Here is a 24138-nt window from a genome sequence, read left to right as displayed (position 1 = left end):
TCGGTAATTACCCATTGAATTGCTGAAAGGCATAGGACTGTGAGAAATGAGGCAGCTGGATGTTTCATTAATGATAAGGTTCTGAGGCAGGAAATATGAGTGGGGGACATGGACAGATGATGCAGTAGGTGCCTGGCTACAAATTAAGCTTCAGTTGGGGAGAAGTGGGTGTGGGGAAACCTGGGGAAATATAGTCTTGGGAAAGAATATGGAGTCACAGGAAGTACTGGGAAAGATAAGGACTGATTCTAATGAGTTAATAAAATTCCAGAGGACACCCATGGTGTTTTTAAACCCTGCTCTGTGTCTGATATGTCTGAAAAGAGAAATAAGTGCAGTGTGAAGCCCACTGGGTGGACTCTTGCAAGGGAATTGTCGTCAGTCACAGTGGTTGTGCACCACACCTGGAATGATTTCTCATTTCTTATCAAGGTCTCCCTGATTTTGTGGCTTCCCAGGGGGCTCAGCAGTAAAGAACCTACTTGCCCACGCATGAAGTGCAAGACACTTGTGTTTGATCCCTGACTTGGGAAGATTCTCTGGAGAAGGAAATGGCAACCCATTCCAGGATTCTTGGCTGGGAAGTCCCATGGACAGAAGGAGCCTGGTGGGCTATAGTCCATGGGGGTCACAAGAAGTCCAATGTGACTGAGCTTCTGAGCACATTGTTTGGAGATTGGTTCAGAGCTGTATAAGAAAACTTTACTCCCCCCCCCTTTTTTTCCTTTAACAAACTGCTCAAGGTTTTACTTTATGGATTTATTATGAGTCACATGACCTGTTAGTTATTCATGATGGATATTGTTGATGGGCTGCTTCCAGTCTTCTGCTAACATGAAGAGTGCAACAGTGAGGAGTCTCCTAAGCACATGATTTTGCACATGTATGTTCAGGTATTTAAGATAAATTTCCAGAAGAGAGATTGTTGCATCAAAGACATTGTTGTGCATTTGTAATTTTAATAAATATTACCAAACTTCCTTTCATAAAGTCTGTGTCAATTTCATCTCCGTGGTAGTGTATGAAAGTACCTGAATTTTCCAAACTCTAACACCATTTCATATTATTTTTAGTATTTGTCAAATTTATAGGTAAGAAATGGTATATCAGTGGCTTTATTTTTATTTCTTCTTGGTATGAATGGAATTGAGCTTATTTACTAACGTTTAAGAACTATTTATATTTTCTTTTCTGTAAACTATTTTATCCTATTGTTAGTATTTTTCTTTTTTCTTTCAGCACTTGAAATATTTTATTCCACTCTTTTCTTGCTTGCATAGTTTCTGAAGAGAAGTCTGATGTAATTCTTACTCTTGTTCCTCTATAGGCAAGATTTTTTATCCCCTCTCTGGTCACTTGCAAGATTTTCTCTTTGTCCTTGTTTGTCTACACTGTAGACATGGAATATGATATGAGGAATATGGGATACAGCATAGATTTTTTGGTATTTATCCTACTTGGTATCTAATAGCTTCCTAGATCTGTGGCTTAGAATCTGTCATCAATTTTGGAAACTTCTCAACTATTATCATTTCAAATATTTCTTCTTCTTCTGATTTTACACCTTTCATAATTGTCCCACAGTTATTGGATATTCTGTTCCATTTGTTTCTTTTATCTTTGCATTTCTGCTTGAGAAACCTCTATTAACATATTATCAGACTCACTTGTTCTTTCCTTGGCTGTGTCCAGTCTATGAATGAGTCCATCAAAGGCATTTTTCATTCTGTTACAGTGGTTTTACTTGTAGCATTTCCTTCAGATTCTTTCCTTTAGCCTTGATCTCTCTGCTTACATTGTCTGTTCTCACATGTTGCCCATTTTCCCCAAATAGATCCCTTAGCATATTTATCATGGTTATATCAAATTCCTGGTGTGATAATTCTAAAATCTCTATCATGTCTGAGTCTGTTTGGGTCTGATTCCAATGAGTCCTTTGTTTCTTCATATTACAGGCTTAAAAAATTATTTTTTAGCACACCTTGTAAATTTTTTGTTGAAAGCTAGTTGTATCCGGTCAAAACTGCGGAGGTCAATAGTCCCTTAGTGTGAGGTTTTATATTTATCTGTCTGGGAGCTAGGCTGCTTTTATTGTTTGCAGTAGTTATGGTGTCAGGGGCTAAAATTTCTTCCGGTGTCCTTGTTTTTGCCTCCCCTGTTGCCTTTGGGTTTCCCTGGAGACTCCTTAAATAGGGTCTGAGCCCGTGTAGTTCTTTTAGCTCTAATCCCTGTTATCCCACAGAAGCCCTGTGGGTGCAGCCAGTGAGGTATGCGGGCAGGGGAGTATTCTGTGCTCCCAGGACTAGGTCTCAGTCTCTCAGGGAGCTGGAGTCTGGGGTTTCCCCTCCCCCACGTTGAAGGCTGGAGGGGCTGGACTTGTGTATTCCCTTCCCTGCAGGTATGTTGCTGCTAAGCTGCTAAGTCGCCTCAGTCGTCCGACTCTGTTCGACCCCATAGACAGCAGCCCACGAGGCTCCCCTGGGATTCTCCAGGCAAGAACACTGGAGTGGGTTGCCATTTCCTTCTCAATGCATGAAAGTGAAAAGTGAAAGTGAAGTCGCTCAGTTGTGTTTGACTCGTAGTGACCCCATGGACTGCAGCCTACCAGGCTCCTCGGTCCATGGGATTTTCCAGGCAAGAGTACTGGAGTGGGGTGCAATTGCCTTCTCCATGTGTTAGGTGCTGGTAAATAGTTCTCCTTGAAGGCAAGCTGTGTTAAGGAGAATGGAGAGATCTGGACATGTTTCAAAATGGTTACTGTTTTACCTCTTCCTGAAGGAAGCAGGAAGGAATTTTTTTCAGATCTCCTCAGTGAGAACCTGGTAGGATTTCTGGAGGTAAATCTCAGGAAAGTGTGGAGCCCCTTCTAAGACTGGGGCTCTTCTGAGTTTTTAATTGTCAAACTTGTCCACACTGAGCCCCCAGAAATTCATCAATTATAGTTTAAAATGTTCCTACTGATCCTGGTTCCACCTGTGGGCTCCAGTTAAGAATTCTCTGCATCTGTCTGTCTCTCCAGTTTCAGACAAGCAGTTTGTCCTGTGACCTCAATTCTCTGATGGATCTAAGAAGAGATGTTGACTTTCACTTTGTTCAACCTTTTTCTTTCTGTGAAGAGAGACTTCCAAGCTCTGCATGTCCAGACTGAGACCAGAAGTCATATTTGCCTTATTCATTTGTAGGAGCTCTTTGCATATTAGGAAAAATCAGTCCTTTGTCTTGATATAAGATGACCATTTTTCCCCATTTTGTCCTTTATATTTTAAATTTGTGTTTTCTCCCCATGCAGTAAAACAAATGTTTTTTTTGTGTTGAATTTATTATTACTCTCTTTTAGACATTTTAATTCTGTGATACAATTAGTAAGGCCTTCATAACTCAGATTATAAAGGAACTCTTCCATTATTCCTTCTAGTACTTGTTATGGTTTTATATTTTATGTTTAAATATTTGCTCCATTTACGTTTCATCTTCATGTAGAATGTGAAGTATAGATACTACTATATACTATTTAGATATCTACTCCCTAGTTGTTTCAAAATCATTTACTCAATAGTTCACATTTTTCCCCTATTGACTATTATGTATTAAATTCCAATATGCATTTGTGTCTATTTCTGTGATTCCTATTCTGTTATTGCTTTATCTCTTTATTCACATGCTAAAATGAATGTTATAGGATAATGTTACTCTGTTTTAATTAGTACAGCTTTAAAATATTTATGGCTGCTAGTTACTTTCTCATTTTTAATGTCAATTTCAAACATTTTTTGTCAATTTAAAATTTCTATATTAATTTTAGCATCAGTTCTAATAAAAACAGCTGATAGTATTATTATGATGCTATTGTTTTTAGATTAATTTAGGAATGATTGCATATTTATGAAATTTAGGTTTCCATTTAAGAACATTGTGTGGCATTCCATTTGTTCACGTTTTCATGTCCCTAGAGAGCTTTAAACACATTTATTCATATAAATCTTGTGCATTCCTGTTTTTTCCTGTGAATCTTATCTTTTTCCTATTTTAAGTGTGGCCTTATTTCTTCCTTACATATTTTAACTGGTTGTTTTTATGTGTATATGTTTATTTTACGGAAACATGCTATTTCTAAATGTTTACAAGCATATGTTCAGTAAAACAGAGGGCAGCTGGAGTCTGCACCATAGGGATCTGAGGTCTGTGGATTTGGCTCCACGACTTAGGAGCACCATGGCACTGGGTACTGTTACTTAACTTTTATAAGCCAATTTCCTCTGGTGTACAATGGGATAGCAACAGTACCTACCTCGTAAGGTAGTTTGAGGGTTAAAAAGATAAAGCAGGAAAGCCCTTAGTAGAGTCTCCGGAGCACAGGAAGCCACGGATCAATGTTGGCTACTGTGGTTCTGTCTTCATCATTAAAGCGCAAATCTAGTCCATGAGGGTCAGAGTGGGAACTGACTCCAACCTGCGGGAACCACTGCTCCTCCTCCCAGTTCTCACAAGAAGCCCACCAGTAGAGGAAGGGCTATTGTGTGGGGGGATGGGGGGATGGAGATGGAAGGACAGAGACCCCTTACCTGATTGTTATAGGAAAAGAATGAAAGGGTTCTGGATGGTCTGCGTTTAGGGGTCCAAGGAAATCAAAGGAGACACACGAGGATGGAGTAAGCAGCGGGGATGGACAGAGCACTATTTCCAATGCCTTTTTAGGTTTGTAGCGAGTCAATAGCTTCAGTCCACTTTACACACAGGTATCCTAGCCCCATCTTTGCATCCGCTCAGCAGGACCGCGAGGGAGGAACCGGAAGTCGCAGGGAGCGGGTGGGGTGGCAAAGCCGGGTGCATGCATGCCACCCCGTCCTAGTGCGCACTCCCCTCCGAATCTCTTCACTTCCCTTGTCAAGTCTCCTGTTTGGGTCCGAGGACTAAATTATCAGCAGGAAAGACGGGGCAAACTGGAAGGCGGGGAAACCAGAAGGATGAACGTACTGGGAAGAGGTAGCCTAACGGGGGCTTTGGGTTCAAATCAGTAACAGTGTTTGCTGAATACCCCGCGCGCAGATGAAGCCACGGAGCTGTGTTAGGAAGAGTGTGGTCACAGCCACCACGTCTTAACCTTCTATTGTGTGCTGCTTGTTCCATGGGCATTTTCTCTTTTATTCCTAACAACAGTCTTCCGAGGCGGTGACACCGCGTGCCTCTAAGAAAGCAAGGCCTGGGTCCTCTCGGAGCTGAGCCTCTGTGCACTAACTGAAGAATACCCGTGCAGCGCACGCACAGGCCAGGGCAGGGGAGTCATGCACCACGGCGGAGCCGGGAAGGTCTGCAGGGCGTCCGCCCCGGGGGGGTGGGTGAGGTCCGCAGAAACGGGGTGTGATGGGCGAGAGGAAGGACAAGGCGTCCGTCCCTGCACGAGGGGCAGGGGGAGCTAGCCGGTGGGCGAGGGAGCCGCGCACACTGCCTGCAGCCGGGGGTGGAGCCGCAGAGGAGCGCGGGCGGAGAGACTGCGGCGGAGAGGGGCGCCCGGCGGCGGGGAAGGCGCTCCACCGGCTCGCGGGGGCTCGCCCGCCGCCGCAGCGCTTTTACTGGGGCCGTCACGCGGCTGCGGGGTTCGGAAGCGGAAATGCTCTCGGCTCATTGGCTGCCGGTCCAAATCCACACCGAAAGAATGCGCTCGCGGCCGGGGTGGGAAGCGTCCCCAGCCCGGCCTCAGGGCCCGTGCCCACGTGCCGCTCGGCCTGCCTAGTCGGGCGGCTCCCTCTCTCTGCATCGCTCCTTCCGTCTGCCCGCCCGCCTGTCTTTCTTCATTAGGTTTTACCAAAAAAAAAAAAAAAAAAAAAAAAGTAAGCAACCCGGCGCATTGTACCCAAGTGGTCCAGTAACGCCCCCGCCTAGCCCAGCGCCGCTGGCCGCCTCCGTGGTGGATGCGAGCAGCTCGGGGGGTTTCTGAGAAGGGACACTTCCTCCCCCGCCTCTGGTGTCTGCCGCCGGGCAGTTCAGGTTCAAGCCCACCGTCGACGTGACTGCTGTAAAGGCCGCGGGGCAGGACTCCGGAGCTCCGCGCACACGTAAGCGAGACGCACGAGGCAGTCCCGGACGCGCAGTGACCCGGGACTGCGGCGGCGAGTGTGGGCACGGAGGGGCAGGACGCCGCGCCCCCTCCCTCCCCCCGGCAGGCCGAGCACGCCTTCCAGCCTGGGGGGCAGGGGCAGGTCGCCCCGGGTCGCCGGCACCTCCGGCGCCCGAGAAATCTGCAGATTCATTGCTCCCTTTGGTCTTCCGGCGACAGCCCTCCGTGCCGAGTAGGGCCAGCCCGGTCCTTCGCCGCCAGCCGAGAGCCGGCCGCAGAGGCGGACCCGACTTCTCCCCATAAAAACGCTGCAGTTACTTCTCCCAGCGCCGGGGCCCCTGTCTGCGTCCCACCTTGCTTCTCCCTGGCACGTCCCGCGGCCTGGAGCGGTGCTCAGTCTCGGCAACTTTCACCGTCTGGCCCCGAGAGTCTGGCCGTTTCTAAGACAATGTGAACAAAGAGGAGCAGGGGCGAGCGGGGCGCTCTGGCGGGCTGGGGGCGGGCGTGGGGGCGCCGCGCTCCAACCGGCCCCGCGGGGATCGGGCGCAGGGCGCGCCGCGCGGCTCCCCGGCCGCTCGGGCGCCGGATTTCTTTGTCCCGAGCCCGGGGTTGGGCGCGAGGGCCGCCGGCCGCGAGCAGAACCGAGCCCCGGGCTTGGGGCTCCGACTTCCACGTGCGTCCCGCGGGTTTAGAGCAGGAAGCAGCGTCAGCGACCCTCGGGCGCTCCCCGCACCGGGCTCCCTCAGCTCGGCGGCGGCTTCGGGGCCGCGAGGGACCCGGGGCCCTCGGCTTTCTCATCCCCCGAGGGCGGGCCCAGCTCGCCCCTCGGAGCGCAGTCCAGGGTTCCAGGGTAGGGGGAGCCCCCGGCGCGCGCTCCTGCACCCGGACTCTCCGCAGACGCAGGCGAGCTCGCGGAGCGAGGCGGTGCTCGGGCGCCCCCTCACCCAAGCCGGCCGCGCCGCGGGGCGGGACCTAAACGCAGCGCCGGCTCGAGAGACGCCGGGAGAGCCCCAAACCGGGCCAGGAGCGGCCACTGCGGCCGGTGTGCGAGCGTGGGAGGGGGCTGGGCGCACAGTCCCCCGCCCCCGCCTCGCCGGTCCCACCTGCCGCGCCGCTTGCTCCTGTCTGCAGGAGAGATGAGTGCGGAACTGTGGGGTCCGTTCAAGCTCATTAAATCAGCCCCCTTCACTCCAACTCTTAGCTAAGTTTTATTTAACTCAAAGCAGCCCCCGAGCCCCAAGTGGGAAAACTAGTTCTCCCAATTCAGTCTGCACCTCCGCCGCCGCAGCGAACGAGGGGTTAGCTTCGCGGCTGCGACTCCGCGTGAGCGCCTCGGCCGCAGGGGCGCAGGGGCCCGCGGCCTCGCGCTTCCTTTGTGAGACCGGGGGCTCGGGGCGTCCCCGGGTCCCCGCGCTTCGGCGCCCGGCGCGGGGCCTGCCGCAGCGCCGAGGGCGCGGCGGGCGCTAGGACCGCGGGGAGCGCGGGCGGCGCGGCGCTACCTTAAACCCGGCCCAATGCCGCCGCCTGCGCCACTCTGCGCGCCGCGGGGCTGCGCAGGAGGAGCGCTCCGGCCACCTCGCCCCGCGCCCCGGCGACACCTGTTCGCGGCCGCCGGCGGCACGCGGGTCCTGCCGCGGCGCCCCTCGCTCCCGCCGCCGCCGCCGCCCGCCGCCCGCGCCCGGCCGATGGACGCCAGCCGAGCCCCCGGAGGACTCTGGACACCAGCCTTGGACGCCTAAAGTTTTCCCTTCTTTTTGTTTTATTATCATCCTTCTCATTTTTGGAGGAGGGGACGGGGCTGCAGATTCGTCGCCGCCACCAACGTGAGATTTTTTTCCCCTCCCTTGAAGGATTCCTGCTGATGTCTGCAGAGTCGGTTAGAGTAAAAACAGCGCATGCCTTCCTGGAGTCAGGATCCGTAAATTCTGACGTAGCCCGTGCATCTTAAAAACCCCTATAATAACGCCTAGGCATTTAAGTTGCTATGGTCATTCTGGTCGCAAGCCTAATGGAGAAACTCCGGATTTTTTTCCCTCCCTACGGTCGGATGAGATGAAGACCTGCGTGCCTGCCGAGAGCTGGGGATCTGTGTGGAGAGATACATAGATACGTTTATCAATATGTCAGTGTGCGAGTATAAAGTGGTGCTTGCTTAGACTATCCGCGGTTTGACCTTGAACCTGAGCCAGCGAAACGGCAGGTTACTTTTATTGAGGCATTTCATGGATTGAAGAAAAGGACCTTTTTTCTTTTTCTTTTCTTCTCTCTGCAACTGCAGTGAGGGACGGGAGTTGGATTTACCTCGCCGAGTACCTCCTGGGTTGGCACCATCATCATTGTTTATCGCTGTGCACGGAACGCCTGCCGACTCTGCCGATGGCTCCCCTGGGTGAAGTTGGGAACTATTTCGGCGTGCAGGATGCGGTGCCGTTCGGGAACGGGCCGGTGTTGCCGGTGGACAGCCCGGTCTTGCTAAGTGACCACCTGGGTCAGTCCGAAGCAGGGGGGCTTCCCAGGGGACCCGCGGTCACGGACTTGGATCACTTAAAGGGGATTCTCAGGCGGAGGCAGCTGTACTGCAGGACTGGATTTCACTTAGAAATCTTCCCCAACGGTACTATCCAGGGAACCAGGAAGGACCACAGCCGGTTCGGTAGGTGCATCGTTAACCCTTGAGGGCCCGAGCTGGCAGGCTCGGACCGCAGCTACCCAGAAGGCGGCCGGGCGCGGGCGGGGGATGCGGGAAGGGGTCTGCCTCCCTTGGTCTCGGACTGACTTGGTCTCATTCGCTTCAGGGGAGAAAAAAGCCTCCGGAATTGCAGACCTGCTGCTGGCACTGATGCCGGGTCTACACTGGAAGGCTTTTTTTTTTTTTTTTTTTAAGGAGGGCATGATTTATAAATATAACACATACCCCTAGTTCTTTTGCATCATATAGGCGGGCAAGATCGGGTTTAGGAAGTTTCTTTTGAATGGAGTGATTCCACGAGTTTCAAGCTTTAATCATTAACTACGGAGAACTTAAAACGCATTTTGCTCAAGGCAATGCTTACCATCTCCTGCCAAATGAAGTTTTTGCCCCTTCCCTTTATTCCTCCAAAAAGTGTCCTGCTTAAATTGTAAATGAAGCGTATTGCTGATTCCCACCGAGAGGGACTGGGGCGCTTTAGGCGAAGGTTGCAGATTGTTTCGGGGGAGGAGAGACTGAAGTCGTATTTCAGACTCCGGGGCTGCAGGGGCAGGGCGCAGGGGGGTTGGGGGACGGACTCGGGCAGGGGCAGGGCCCTGTCCAGGGTCGTTTGTCCTTCCAGCCATAGACTCATGCCCTGTGCTCTGTCCAGTTCCCACCGCGCGCAGCCCTGTGTAGGATTCCTGGGTGCCTCTGGTGTGCGTGTGTGCGCGCGTGCAAAAGCGGAGAGCAAATTTTAAAGGGCATTCCTAGCGCTTCATCTCCGGAGGAGGATGTCTGTGACTCAGCACGAGGGCTGCAGACCCCGGAGGCTGGAGACCGTCCGCTCTAATGACTGCACACACGTGCCCGCTGAGCCGCCGGGCCCGACGGCAGCGCCCCGGGGGTGGTGGGTGGAGGGGCTTCTCCTGTTTTTTTTTCCCCCCATACTTACAAAATAAAGCTGGGGTTGGGGTGGGGGAGGTAGCGGCGTTTGGGCAACCGGACTGTTGGAAGGAGTTAACTTATTGAGCGAACCCACCTGACAACTTAAACTAGGTCGTAAAAGCAAAGTCCTATGGTGCTTTCTCTTCGTCAAGCTTCACGCCAGATGCTGAGCACGGTCTGAACTGTCCGTGTAGCTCGTGGGCTGCAGACGATGGCCGAGGTGAGGCCGGCCCGGGCCTGAGATGGGCCGGCCCCGGGGTTTCCTGCCTCTGTCCTCCCTCCCCGAGCCTCAGCCCGGAGGGACCCACCAGGGAGACGGCTCAGGGTCCCCCCCGCCCCGCTCCCGCGCCCCCGTCCGCTTTGCAGTCTCCAGTTACCCAGAGGAAGATCGAGAAGTGGAGGCGGCTCTGGCCGCTGCGGAACGAGGACGAAACTTCGCGCAAGCGCTCACCTCTCACCTCGGCTGCCCCCAGGCCGCCAGCGCTCGCGCCGCGCTCCGGACCAGGGCAGGCGGCCCGGTGCGGGGACGTAGCGCCCAGCCCGGGCCCCCGCGCGCCGGCCGGCAGGTGCCACTCGGCTGCCCGGGCCCCGCGCGCACTCGGCTGCCGCCGGCCTGCTCCGCGCGGTCCTAGACGCGCTCGGGTTCGGCGGCTCGCCCCCGCCCCGCGCGCCCTGGGCTGCTGGGACCGCCGAGTCCGGGGCGCCGGGCCCGGGCGCGCTCCGGCCGCATTTACGGATCGGGCTCCTTGAGCCCGGGGCCGCGTCACAGCGCTCGCGGCGTGAGAACGCGGGTCCAGCGGATCGGGCCGCCGCCGGGAGCAGCGTGGCCGCGCGTGGGGCGGGAGCCGCCGGAGGCGCGCGCGGCGGGGCCGAGGCCCCGGAGTCCTGTCCCGTCTCGGACCCCTCTCCGTCCTTCGGAGCGCACAGCCGGGTCCCGGAGAGGTGGGCTCGCGGCGCCGGAGGTGGGTCGAGCCAGCCGGCAGGGCCGGGGCCGCGGGGGAGAGAGAGGGGACAAAGGGCGGCGTAGGCAGGGGGCCGCGTGCCATTGTTGCGGACCCGCCGCCCCTCTCCGCCTGGGGAGCCCGCCATGGGCTCCCGCTTGCGGCCGGCGACCTCCGGTGCGGAGGAGCCGAGCCCGCCAAGGGAGACCGGGAGGCTCCGCTTGGGGCTTCTCCTCCTCTCCTTGCGCTTTTTTTTGTTTTTTTTAAACGCAGTCACCTTTCGGGTAGGACGTTCGCTACACGCAACCCGGTCATTAGGAATCCAGTGCCTCTGCCTCGGGGACAGCGAGGGACCGGGGTGGACGGAGGGGGCCGGGGGCCGGAATGGGGTGGGGGAGCGGCCGAGAGGCGCGCTCCGGGGTCAGCCGACAAGGACGCGGGCCCGGCGGCTGCACGGAGACCGTAAAACAAAACGCGGCCTCGGCACCCCCGCCCCCAATCCCGGAGGTGACGCGTCCTCTCCCCGTCCGCCCGCGCGGCCGGCGGGCAGCTGGGGGCGGCGCTGGCTGGGGGGCCGGGCAGCGGAAGCCGGGGCCCGGGGCTGGGCGGGGTGGGGGCCCGGGGCTGGGGTCGGCCGCAGCGGGCGGCGGGGGAGGGGCGCGCCCGCGCCGGGTTCGGATGCGGCGGAGCGGGCTGCACGCGCGGTGGGGGCGGGGAGGGAGGGCGCGGCGGCCAGCTTCTTGCGGCTTCCATCCGGGGGCGGCGCGGAGAAGCCCCCACAGGAGCCGTCAGCACCGCGGCCTCCCGCCGCGGTAGGTTCAGTGTCAGCAATGTCCGCGGCGCGGCGCCGGCCGCCCACCCTGGCTCCGGGCCCCGCCCGGGGGCGCGTGGGCGCTAGGACCCTGCGCGGGGCGGGGGGGCCGCGGCCAGCACACCTGGCGCCCACCTCGCCCCGTCCGCAGCACCTAGGACCCCCTCGTCTCCCCCGCGCGCAGCCCCCCAGCCGCGCCCTGGGGACCTCGAGTGCACCCCCGGTTTCTCTTCCGAGCCTCTAGAGGAGAGGAGCTGTGGGTAGGGGGCCAAGGGGGCTTGCACCTCGGTTAAAACAGAAGGTGCGTTTTCCACCTGCCACGGGAAATGGCAGAGGAAGCGGGAGAGACGCCCCCCTGCGCCCCCACGCAGGTGACTGCGGCTGCGGCGGTGACACAGCATCAGCAGTGCGGGCGGGGGGCGGGGAGCCTTGCGGCTGTGCCTGCGGGAGCTGTGCGGCCGCGACGCGGGCCCGGGGGCCGCGGGGGCCCTTTGTTTTCCCCGGGTGGGGGGCGCTGGCTTGGCGCGGAGGCCAGGCGCGGAGGCCAGGCCCGGAGAAGGGGACCCGGGATCCCATCTGGGGTGATAGGCCCAGGGGAACCAGCCGGTTCGTTCCCTAATAGTGCTGGACGGAAAAAGTGAGCAGAAAAATCAGTGGAGGAAATGGTAATGCGGATAATAAAAACAGGGAGCCTGGGGCCTGATCCGCTATTTGACTTGGCACGCGGAACCCGAGCCGGGTGACCCAGCCTGGTGCGGAGCCGGCTGGTCCTCGCCGGGGCCTTGAGGCGGCCGGTCCGGAGTCAGGTGTAGTAGTAGTGCCAGAGGGTAGAAATATGATCAAGAGCCGTGCTTTAAAAAGACAGGTTAAACAATCCTATTTCCAAGGGTCTCGATTGAAACGACTTAGTTCTGTGTATCTGTTCTTTCGTATCTCAGTCAGGGAAAGGATGCTGTTCTCAGGATAGGCCCAGATTCTGGAAAAATCGGTGAGGTAGTGGCTCCCGTTCAGCTAGTCATTTCCCAAATGAACCTGGGCTTTGCTCAAGGCCTCAGGCTCTGAGATGACTGATCTGGCAGCCCTGGTGTGTGGTTCTCCCCAAGCAGGGGGCTGGAGGGGGGAGGTTAATCTATTTTAGAAAGCCTGCCCTGGTGCCTCTCTCCACAGACTGCATACATTCTTGTCTGAAGAATGCAGGTCTGTTAAGTGTTGGGGGCTTTTAGGCTGGAGAGTTGTTTCACATGGCCCACGCACTTCGCAGGGCCAGTGGAGGTGCGGCCCAGGGCTGAGGGCCTCCTGGGAGCAAGGCCAGCTTTGGGGTAATGGTCCATGTGAACAGAGCCTGGAGCCGAACATGACTTACCTGGTGAGTCTGGGGTCAAGGGGATACTGTGCCGAGATCATTTTCCTGAAGGGGTTCAGAAACTGACCTGGCCTCTTGTGGACCACAGATGACTGTGGGCCCTGTCAGACCCCACCAGGCCTCCTGGGCCCTGGGGACTGCATCCTCATGGGAGTGCTTGCCTGCTATGGAAGGGCCCAGCTAGATGCCACCATCACGGAGCTCGGCTGCCCAGGTCACTCCATCAGTGCCTATGGCTGTGGCCCTTCTGCACTGCCTAAGAGAGACGGGCCACTCCCTCCCTCCCTCCTTTCTACTCTTCCTAGTTCTTTCCTTCTTGCCCTTCTGTGTCTACACAGAAGCTTTCTCCCCAGGTTCTTCCTGAGCCAACAGCCACACCGCACCCTGTGTCTCATGCTGGTGGAAACAGCCATGGAGGGGGGCATCCCCGCTCAGATAAGTGCAGTCCGAAGCACATGCTTGGCACTGGCTTGGGTCCGGAGAGAGGGTAACCTACCTGCTGGAGGTTCTGGAGTTCCTGGTGGACAGGATAGTACCAGGAATGTCAAGGATTCCAGTCTGGGTGGGGCAGGGGCTTGTTGCCATGTTGCCAGGTCTTCCTGGCCTTGTAGCTCTGATGAGCTCTGCATGTGGGGGAGCAGCTGTGACTCAGATGTTCTAGATTCTGTTTGCCCTCAGATCACGAGATGACCTCATGAAAAGCTGGGCTGTTTTTTTGAGGTCTCTGCATCTTAAGGGGCTGCAGAGCTCAGGATGCTAGTTTGAGGTGATGACATCCTTTTCATCTGGGGTCCCTAGATGTAGCTCCTTCTCATCTGGAGTCTCTCTCCTTGAAGACTTGTCTCTGGTCTTAACCCTTGGAAGCACCCCAGACTCCCCTTTCCCAGCCTGAGTGAGTTGCCTGCCTACCAGGAATACCCACCTCTCATTGCATCTCCCCCATTGTTATTACACTTACCTGGTTGTCTGTCCTTCTGCCCACTAGATGGGAAGCTCTTTGAGGTCATAGTCTAGTCCTTGCTGTGGTGCGTGGCTTACAATTTGTTGTTGTTCAGTTGCTCACTGGTGTCTGACTCCTTTGTGATCCCGTGGATGTAGCCCTCCAGGCTCCTCTGTCCATGGAATTTCCCAGGCAAGAACACTGGAGTGGGTTGCTATTTTCTTCTCCAGGGATCTTCCAGACCCAGGGTTCAAACCCACATCTCTTGTCTTGGCAGGCAGATTCTTTACTGCTGAACCACCGGGCATGCCCATTGGCTTACTCCTTAGTTTGTTGATTTAATGAATGAGTACATGTCTTATTGATGCCGGGAGATAACAAGATTGATCTCTTACCACTTTCATTTCCAAAATGTGTAATAATCATTTCAGAACTTACGTTGTGTGTGCACAAAATCAGTATGTTAACAGGCGGAGCTGCCCACCTTCCCACATCCTGTGTGAAGAGAGTGCAGACACAGGAGCCCACCTGCTCTTCATTTCCTCTGCTGCTGCTTGTCCTGAGTGCTGGCTTGGCCAAGCCTCATCTCGCCAACATCTTCCATTTCACTAGTGAGGGAATGACCATATATATAAGCAGACGAATGGATAAGAAAGCTGTGGTACATATACACAGTGGAATATTACTCAGCTATTAAAAAGAATGCATTTGAATCAGTTCTAATGAGGTGGATGAAACTGGAGCCTGTTATACAGAGTGAAGGAAGTCAGAAAGAAAAACACCAATATAGTATATTAACGCATATACATGAAATTTAGAAAGATGGTAACGATAACCCTGTATGTGAGACAGCAAAAGAGACACAGATGTAAAGAACGACTTTTGGACTCTGTGAGAGAAGGCAAGGATGGGATGATTTGAGAGAACAGCATTGAAACATGTATATTATCATACGGGAAATGGATCACCAGTCCAGGTTCAATGCATGAGACAGGGTGCTCAGGGCTGGTGTACTGGGATGACCCTGAGGGATGGGATGGGGAAGGAGGTGGGAGGGGGTTCAGGATGGGGAACACATGTATACTCATGGCTGATTCATGTCAATGTATAGCAAAAACTGCTACAATATTGTAATTAGCCTCCAATTAAAATAAGTTAATAAAAAAAAAGTGGTACAGAAATCCCAGACTTTTGAGGAAAGGTAAAGCTGATGGGAAGATGTGCATGGTCAGTAAGGACCTCGGCCTTGGAGTCTGATTGCTCCCGGAGAGGTTGTCCTTAAGCCTAGTGTCCCCATATGTCATCTGAGGGCTCTCATGTGATGATGCCTTGGGCTGTTATGTGGCCCGAGTGGCAGGCCTCTCACTGGGCACACACTAGATGCTGAAGGACCCCGGCTGTTTGGGTTGTCACTGATGAGACTGGTGCTTCTGCTGTCCTGTAGACCAGCCAGGCACATGGCTTTGTCAGAGCTCGTGTACTTAGGTTTTGTTGGGGCTGATGGGCAATGTTGGTTGATAGCTGTTATTAGTTCTCTCAGAGCTGCCTCATGTTAGGGAAAGCAAAGATCATTAAATACCCTCTTAGAAGGTGCAAGTATCTTTTAGTTTTATGACTTTCAGTTGACATACTGTATTAAATTGTTCAGCTGCAATGGGACAAAATGTTTCCATTTTACAATGAAAATTGGACCTTAATGAAGTCCTTATCCTATTTCAGGATTACTATGATTTATAGTGTGTGTTTTCAGGTAGCTAAGAAGAGACACATTAGTATGTGACTCTTTTAGTAATAAAATGCCACAGTGTAAGTTATTTTTAATCCTAAGAGTTGGATGTGGCATAATGAAATAAAATGATTCATCAATAAGGGCGTGCATCTCACATGAACTGACTCTCATGGAAATATTGCCTTATTTGTCTTCCCATTTGCTTTGTGAGGTAGGGAATGGCTGATTAATGAACTTATTTCAGATGTGTTTTTCATTCGAGACTCATCGGTTATCAGATTCAGAAGGCAATTTCTCATCATATTTTCCCACACGTTATTTCACATTCTGTTAAAATACATACTTTGTGTTTTTTTTTTTTTTTTGCAGGTTCAGATGGACAGTCTGTAAACTAAGCTCAAAGAATTTGTTACATTTTGTGCTTATAACAGGACTAGGAACACCCTTTTATAAGCAGTCTCTCTCTCTCTGTCCATCACCTTGAGCCTTTGCTTTATTAGATTTATGTACTCCATGTCTTGCTATGATTGCTGCACAGTCTGTTTTGTGAGGGTTGCAAAATTAATTGTTTAAAAATCCATGTAAGTGCTTTTTTACAAGTCACAGGAGACTGACTGTAGCGCAGAGTTATCCCTATTTTTTTCTAAACTTTTTAAATGTAAGTAAATTACTTTAATATTTGCAGATATTTCTAAAACAGCTCAGTATTTGGTATGTGTTAATGCAAGGTTTACACAGAATGTAGCACTTTAATACAAAATGAGAAAATGGCTGAGCATGAGTGTCTTACTATTGTCCCAAAATGCCATTGGATAATCATGTTAAAACAACACTATTGTTATGGAACCTAGAGCTGCTGTTGTGTGACTATAAAATTCTGGATTTATGCCCAGCTTAGGCAATATTATTCTTAGTGAGGTAAGCAAGAGGAAAGAAGGAAATAAGATTGTTATGTTGATTTGATTTTGGGTTATAGTAATCCATGCCTATTTTAAATCAAGAGCATTTTTTTGGAATGAGCTTTTTTTTTTTCCTCCAAATATTGTGTTATCTTAATTGCTTAACTATCTCTTTGCGGCTTAGATAAGCACAAAGAAAAATCAATACTTGATTTAAGCAGAAATATTTGGGATGTAGGCCTTTTAGTTTTCCAGATGGAGCATAATACAGTTATACTGGATAGAGAGAGCCGGATAATTTTCAATGTAAACCAGACAAGTCTTTGGTTGGCATCTCCATTCTTACTTGAAGAGACGTAGACTTCTCTCTGAATAGAACTTTTTTCCAATCCATGCCCATACACGGATACTTCATTTCACAGTTTTAAAGTAGAAGTAAATTTTCTCTTACATTATACTCATGTAACTTAGAACATGTACACTGGCTTATCTGACCTGTCATTTCTTACCATATCTATGTAAATACCAGGTTTTTTCTTAGAGAATGAACTTATGGTTATGAGGGTGGGGGAAGATTGAGGGGAAGATTAGGAGGAAGGGATAGTTGGTGGGGAGTTGGGGATGGACATGTCCACACGGCTGTAGTTAAAATGGATAACTAACAGGGACCTCCTGTACAGCACATGGAACTCTGCTCAGTGTTATGTAGCAACCTGGATGGGAGGGGAGTGTAGGGGAGAATGGATGTATGTATATGTATGGCTGAATCCCTTTGCTGTCCACCTGAAGCTATCAAAACATTGCTAATCAGCTATATTCCAACATAAAATAAAATAAAAAGTTTAAAAGAAAATAAATGCTAGCTTTTTATTTAAAACCTTTTTTTTTGGTTATGTGTCATGTTGATAAGTGTTTTTGTCTCATAACTAGAAGCTAAGATCTAGTGGAAAAATCAATTCTTTGGGGCAGTAGTTTTAAGAGAAGATGACTCCTGAGTAAGTGCTCCTCTTCAGTGCTCCCGGGCTTGTGGATGCATGGTGGGCAGTGCTCCAGGCCCTGACCTGTGTCCCTCTGTCTCGGTCTTGCAGGGATCCTGGAATTCATCAGTATAGCCGTGGGTCTGGTCAGCATCCGTGGCGTGGACAGTGGACTCTACCTCGGCATGAATGAGAAGGGGGAGCTATATGGATCGGTAAGTGCAGCGGGCCACCTCGCCAGCCTCCCTGACTCACGTTTGCTGGGAACCACTCTTTCTCGAGGTTATAAATAGAAATGAAACTGGTGATGGTGGGAAGGGGAGTGTAGGCTTTCACTTTTTGAAGAAAACCACTTCATTGTTATGAATAGATGTCAGCCCTGAATCTTCACTAGACCAAAGTTTCTAAAGCAAACGCTTTATTTATATGCTGAGCCATTTTCATTACCCAGTAAATAAAAAATTCAAAACTGTGAAAAATCCCATCTTCTGGTATTGAATGGGAGTTATTTTTGAAATGAATTGAAATGATCTCTCCCCAGCTTTGGCAAGCATTGTAATTAAAACTAGAAATAGACCATGCAGTGAGTATCAGCCCTTTTTCTGAGCTACATAAGATTTTCATTATGTAGAGACAAGGGAGATGGAAATTACTGTCAGATATTCTTGTAGGCGAAAAGAAATAGAAAAATATAATAATTATTTGTAAGTATTATGAGTTTCTTTTCTATTATGTCTTCCTTCCTGTCTCCAGTGGGTTGGAAGCTCCCTGTGGAGGCAGAGAGCACTCCCTGCAGCTTGCCGGGCACCTGGAATTGTGGTCTTCAGAGTTTTCTGAGTGTAGATCTCAGTGCCTCATGTCAAGTTGTTTAAAAGTTGTGTAAAGTGTCGCCCATATATGTTATGTTGTTTTATGCAGCATGCATTAAGGTGAAGTGCTGTGAAGGCAGGGATGGACGAGTGGGCAGTCAGAGGCCACGTTCTGTCCACAGCAGATGGACCTGTGTCCTCGAGGCTGTGGCCCGTTGTGGGGGCTTCTCCAGGGGCCTGTCTGCCTTCTTCCTTGCCCCCACCCTTTCCACGTGTCCCTGGTTGAGCCCCCCCTGGGGCAGAGACCTGGTGACCATGGGGTGGCGGGGAGGCCTGACTGGGGGCTTGTGAGGCCCGCTGCCTGGTTCAGAGCCTGAGGTGCCCAGCAGAGGTGGGACAGCCCCCTTGCCCTCTGTGTCCTTGCTTGCCTGGAGGTGTCCTCAGGCTGGGGCCCTGCTCGGTGGACAGCTGACCAGGCCCGCATTTTCCCACCCCCTCATTTCCTTCCTCCAGCCTCCCCCGTGCCCACCCTGCTCCCGCCGACAGAGGGTCCCTCAGCCCCCGACACCGCCGCTTCCCACTCAGACTGCTTGAGCTCCTGCGCTGAAGGTGGTGGCCGCCTGCCTCCATTCACTCTCCCCGGCAAACCTTGCTGCCCAGGCCTGCTCTGCTAGGCCGTCTCCTGTCTCCACGTGCCTCAGGTCTGCCTCCCTGCTCTTCTCTGGTCACTTGTCGTCTGATGGGCCGTGGGGTCGTGTCCCCCACCCCGCCCTGCCGTCCCCTCCTCCCTGTGCCTCAGGAAGCAGCTTTTTTTCTTTAGGATTCGGTGACAATACTGCCTCTTCTGCAAAACCTTCCCTACTCACTGGAGCCCGAGTTCCGGGTCAGCATCTCGTGTGTGCGTGTGTGTCCTCTGGGCTCCGGCAGTGCCTTCTTTATGTTTCCATCCTCACCTGAGGAATGTAGACTTCTGGTGTGATTATGTGTCTGTGTTGGTTGTGTGTTCATGTTGGTTATGTGTCCACTGGAGGAACATAGACTTCTGGTGTGGTTGTGTGTCTGTGTTGGTTGTGTGTCTACGTTGGTTGTGTGTCCATGTTGGTTGTGTCCATGTTTGTTATGTGTCCACTCCAGGAATGTAGACTTCCGATGTGGTTGTGTCTCTGTGTGTTGTGGGTCCATATTCCCTAGTGTGTTGAGGTGGGGGCTGCAGGTTTCCTTTCAGTGTTGCTCTGCACACAGCCTGGGCCTGCACTGGCGAGGGTCCTCGTTGGGTTGCAGTGGATTGAACATTGTGGTTTATTCATGGCTTCCCGACCCTCGAGGTGTGGCCCTGGCTGTCTCTGCCTGTGTGGTCAGTGTGTCCCTTGGACCCTGCTGGAGGGAATGTCCCTCTCTGCTGTCCCCATGCTGAGCCGCGCTGTGATGTGTTGTCCTAGCATCCATCCCTGGGGGAGGGGCAGAGGCTGGAGAGGATGGTGTCCGGGGAGGATGGTGTCTGGGGAGGGTGGTGGCCATTGGGATGCCAGGCGCCCCCGCCTGCTCCTCCTGTCCAGACAGGGGCTGGACTTGGGTGGCCTCACGGCTCCTCTGCTCTGGGTCTCAGCCTTTCATGCCTTGGGCTCCCCGGGCTTCACTCCCATCTTCCCCGCCTGTCTTTTGATGGTCTCTGTGTGCCCATGATGTTACACAGCAGGATTGCCTCTTCCGAGCTGCCTGCCTGGTTTGCCTGTGTGCACACCTCACACAGATGTGAGGGAGTCTATCTCCTCGGTGGCCAGAACCACACTGCACTGTGGTTGTCATCACCCTTGTGTGGCAGTGAGAATGGGGTAACCCACACATCCCCTCTCCATCCCAAAGAGACCGAGAGAAGGAGAGAGAAGCAGGCAGCGATTCTGTTATTAGCGCGCCAGAAACTGTAGCTGAGAAGTTTACCTATATGAAGTTGTGTGAAGCTCAGCGGAGTGGAGAAGGTGTGTTTCTAAACACTGAGGAAACCTTGGAAAGACTGATCTCATTGGGAAAGAAGATGAACAGGAGATTTGGGGAATTAGCCATCACTTTTATAAAATCTATGCATGTGTAAATGCAGCAAAAGTTAATGTAAAGTATATTTAGGATTATTTTTTCTCTTCATTTATGTGGTTCTTTTCCTTCCAAGACTATATTAGTATTAGATCTAAAAGGTCAGAGGTGAATGGGGTAATACTTCTTCAGAAAAATATATAGGATTCTGAACCCTGTTAGAGGGCTTCCCAGATGGTGCTAGTTGTAAAGAACCCAACTGCCAGTGCAGGAGACATAAGAGATGTGGGTTCTATCCCTGGGTTGGGAAGATCCCCTGGAGAAGGGAATGGCTGCCCACTCCAGTGTTCTTTCCCGGAGAATCCCCATGGACAGAGGAGCCTGGCGGGTTAGATCCATAGGGTTGCAAAGAGTCAAACACAACTGAAGTGACTTAGCATGCACACACCCTGTCATACTGTGGAAACAGGAAAAACTATTGCTGATGTATACTATGATGTGATTTAAGGAAGATCTGAGCCATTCTGTTTCTGGGATAGAGTTAGATTATTGTAATCCTGTTTTGAATTCATCCCTATGTCCATTCATCTGCTCATTTCTTCAAACATTTATACTTAATATGCACCCAGTATTGTGCTAAGTGCATGACAACACAGCAAGTATCTCAGACTCTGGTGGGAGAAATATACCTATAAATAATTCAGTTCAGTGTGAACTGCACCATGTTAGAGGAATCACAAATATCCTGGGAATCCAGAAGAGTGTCTAAGTAATTGCCTGGGGAAATTGGGTGGCAGCATTTCACTGGGTTTTGAGGGATGTATAGGAGTCTCAAAAAAGGGAGGCATAAAAGGAAAGGTGTGTAATTTTTCAAATGTAAAGATTAGACTACCCTGCCTGGGTGAGATTTAGGAAGGCTATTAGATCTCTCTCTCTCTCTCTCACACACACACACACACGAGTGTATACTTAGGCAGAGAATTAAAATGTTAGAGTATTAGTTTACATTTCTCACTTTTGTTCTCATGACAGAGAATAGACGTAAGGCTTCGTTACCTCTAGGGTCTTAACCTAAATCATCTGAGCATCATCGGGTTACTTCAAAGTGTCAAGAATAATTCACTGTAATAAATACCTCTTTAAAAAAGAATGCCTTGAAAACAATTAATCTGTTTCAAGAAGCCTGCCTTTAATGAGAGTTGTTGACATTTTCATTAAAAAGAGGCAGCACAGTCTCTAAAACTGTAACGGTGCAGGAAAGGGAAGCATGGGACCTGAAGACGTGATGAGGAGGATGACAGACCCCTGTTTGTATCCCTTTCAGCACCCGCTGTTTTCTGTCTGGAGTTTTCATTCTCGTTGATCTTTCCCACTGAATTTGGCTCTTAGGAGCCAGTCTTGTCTCCTGAAGGCCCCGCTGTGTGTGTTGCATGCTGTTGGCACGTAGGCTCATCACCCCAGCCATTTGGCCGGTCACGCCTGCACCCATGTAGTACGTCACACGTAGATAGCGTGACCCGAGCTGTCATTGTCCACCTCCACTGTCCTGGTTTTCCACCTGGGCCGCCCCGGTCTTCTGCTGGTGGGACCTTGCTCAGCTGTTAAGGCTGAAAGAGAAGAGGTGGGGTAACTTGCTCCTGGGCCAGAGCTTCTGGGACAAAGCAAGGACTCAGACCAGCGCTGGAGCAAGGGAGCGTGGCCACCACCCGCCAGAGACGCTGGTCACACACACAGGCACCTGTGGACCGTCGGTTAGTTGTTACGTTTCCAGAGACACAGGTGCGCCCGGCTGGGTCCATGTGAGTCCATGTAATCAGTAACCAGGGTGTGCTGGATTCAGACTGTGTTTCCACTGAGTAGAAACTTTAAAGCCCAGAACATCACGTGGGGTGCCTGTCCACACTGGCTGGGCCTGTGTGAACTGGAGCTGTCCCTCGTGCGATGTTTCCATGGAGGGGGGCAGTGGTTGGGGGGCTTCAAGGACCACCCATCCCAGGATGAAGGTGTATGTCCACCCTGGTAAGAGAAAACGGCAAAATATCTCACATCCCAAAACCCCATTTGCCTTAAATTATTTTTGCTTTAACTGAGTATGTACAAACATAGACACTCTATGCTCCTTTGATGACTGCAACGCAAACCATATGTATATTAAAATTCACCCTGGACCATGGAATGGCTGGACTCTGGAGCGGTGGGCGGGGTCTGATGTGATGGGTGAAGCTACCTGAGTGGGGCTGAGATACAGCTTTGTACGCAGCACACCTGTCCCCAGGGCTCCTGAGGTGGTGGGGCGGCCTCCTCCCATGGCCTCCTGGGTGAATTGCTGGGAAGCCAGGTGTCACCTGGCCCATATGGACAGTCCAAGGATGTCGTTTCTCTTCCCATGAGTTCCAGTGGTGAGGGTTTTGCTGCTTAGCGCTGAAGGTGACGTCAGATACAGACACATCCTTGGGCGACCATCTGTGGCTATAGGCAGGCCTCAGGAGGGTTTTGAGTGGCCTTAAAAGGATTCCTTTACTTTTTGGGAGAAGAAAAGTCCGAGATGATTCTCCTGCAGGAAGCTTGTTACCCCTGGATTAGCCTTTATCTTCCCGGGACGTGCAGCTATGGAAATGTGCTGGGATCGGGGGTGGTCCCTGTGGTCTCCGTGAGGCATCTGCAGCGCCTGTGTGAGCAGGTTGGGCACATGCAGAATGAGCGTGTGCTTGTGGAACAGGACACCGTGCCTGGTGGCCAGTCCCTGCTGGACTCAGCCGTTTGTCTGTGTGCTGTGTCAGTTGAGACAACTCCAGCAGCGGCCATGCCAGCGGGTCCTGGATGCTGAGTCTGAGGGGTGTCATTCCTGCAGGGGAAATGGCAAGAGTCTTCTGTGTTGTGGCCTCCCTGGGGCGGGCGTGCTTTGCAAGCCGGTGGCTTCAAGCAGACACCGAGTGATGGAGCCCGGCCTCCCATCCTATGTGCAGGTTGCTGGCTGTCAGGACTGCGTGGCAGTTTTTTGTGAAGGAGGGCAGCGCCTCGGGAGCCCGTTCCTGCTGCATTAGCTGGTTTAGCCAGTAGAGCTTCTTTGTGCTGGAGGTGAGGAGATGGGGGTTGGTGGCTTAGTGACGGACTCAAGGTCACACAGACGGTAAGGAAGGAGTTGGTTTGAATGCAGGTGAATTAATCTTGTTCGATACACACGAGTGGCCATCTGTTTTTGTGAATTAAAAATATATATATTATATGTATATATATTCCCCGCCCCCAGAAATAACCCTTTTATCAGAGCAGGGTCTAGTCTGCCCTTCATGGACATGATTTTGAAACAATTGTTTCCTTCTAGCAGCCTAGTTTTTACTTAGTGGTTCATTTGTTTCCTTAGCATCTATACTCCTGGCTGTTAATTAGTGGAAAATCATCTTTTATTAAAAAATGTATCTTCTTCTTTATGTAACTGTAGTCAAGTTTCTGTTGTTAAGCAGCAAGCTGACTCACCTGATGGTCTGAGGCCTGTGTGGCTAACCTGGCAGGTAAGCGATGGCAGGGCTCACAGGTGGGGAGGCATCACAGGCTCTGAAAAGTGAAGTCGCTAAGTCGTGTCCGACTCTTTGTGAGCCCATGGACTGTGGCCTGCCAGGCTCCTCTGTCCATGGGATTCTCCAGGCAAGAATACTGGAGTGGGTTGCCATTTCCTCCTCCAGGGAATCTTCCTGACCCAGGGATTAAACCCAGGTATCCTGCACTGGAGGCAGACAATCTATCGTCTGAGCCACCAGGGACCTGGTTTTCATCGTCAGGCCCATGGGCTGGGCTCAGTGCACCCATGTGCACAGAGAGGGAAGGAGGATGGCCCGGGACTGGGGTTCGTGCTCAGGGGCGGGCTTCCTTTAGGCTCCGGGATCTCGGCACAGAAGCTTCCTGAGTCAGTGCTCCGATTCCCCCACCCCCTGCCCCCTGCCCGCTGCATTGCATCTCTTTGTAGAACAGG

The 24138-nt window shown here is 52.2% G+C and overlaps 1 protein-coding gene across 1 annotated transcript in view; it reads left to right on the top strand.

The window, feature by feature from the left end:
• The first annotated feature begins 7752 nt into the window (after positions 1-7752).
• The window catches only part of FGF9 (fibroblast growth factor 9), a 28843-nt gene continuing 12457 nt past the window's right edge, over positions 7753-24138 (top strand). Inside the window, exons 1-2 of the mRNA XM_040266791.1 lie at positions 7753-8708; positions 17443-17546. Of these exons, the coding sequence (XP_040122725.1) occupies positions 8432-8708; positions 17443-17546 (381 nt within the window). The 5' untranslated portion in view covers positions 7753-8431. The remainder of the gene's footprint in view (positions 8709-17442; positions 17547-24138) is intronic.

The sequence above is a fragment of the Oryx dammah genome, unplaced genomic scaffold, assembly GCF_014754425.2.
Source record: "Oryx dammah isolate SB20612 unplaced genomic scaffold, SCBI_Odam_1.1 HiC_scaffold_24, whole genome shotgun sequence".
NCBI classification, from domain to species: Eukaryota; Metazoa; Chordata; class Mammalia; order Artiodactyla; family Bovidae; genus Oryx; species Oryx dammah.
This window is presented reverse-complemented; position numbering and strand designations above follow the sequence as displayed.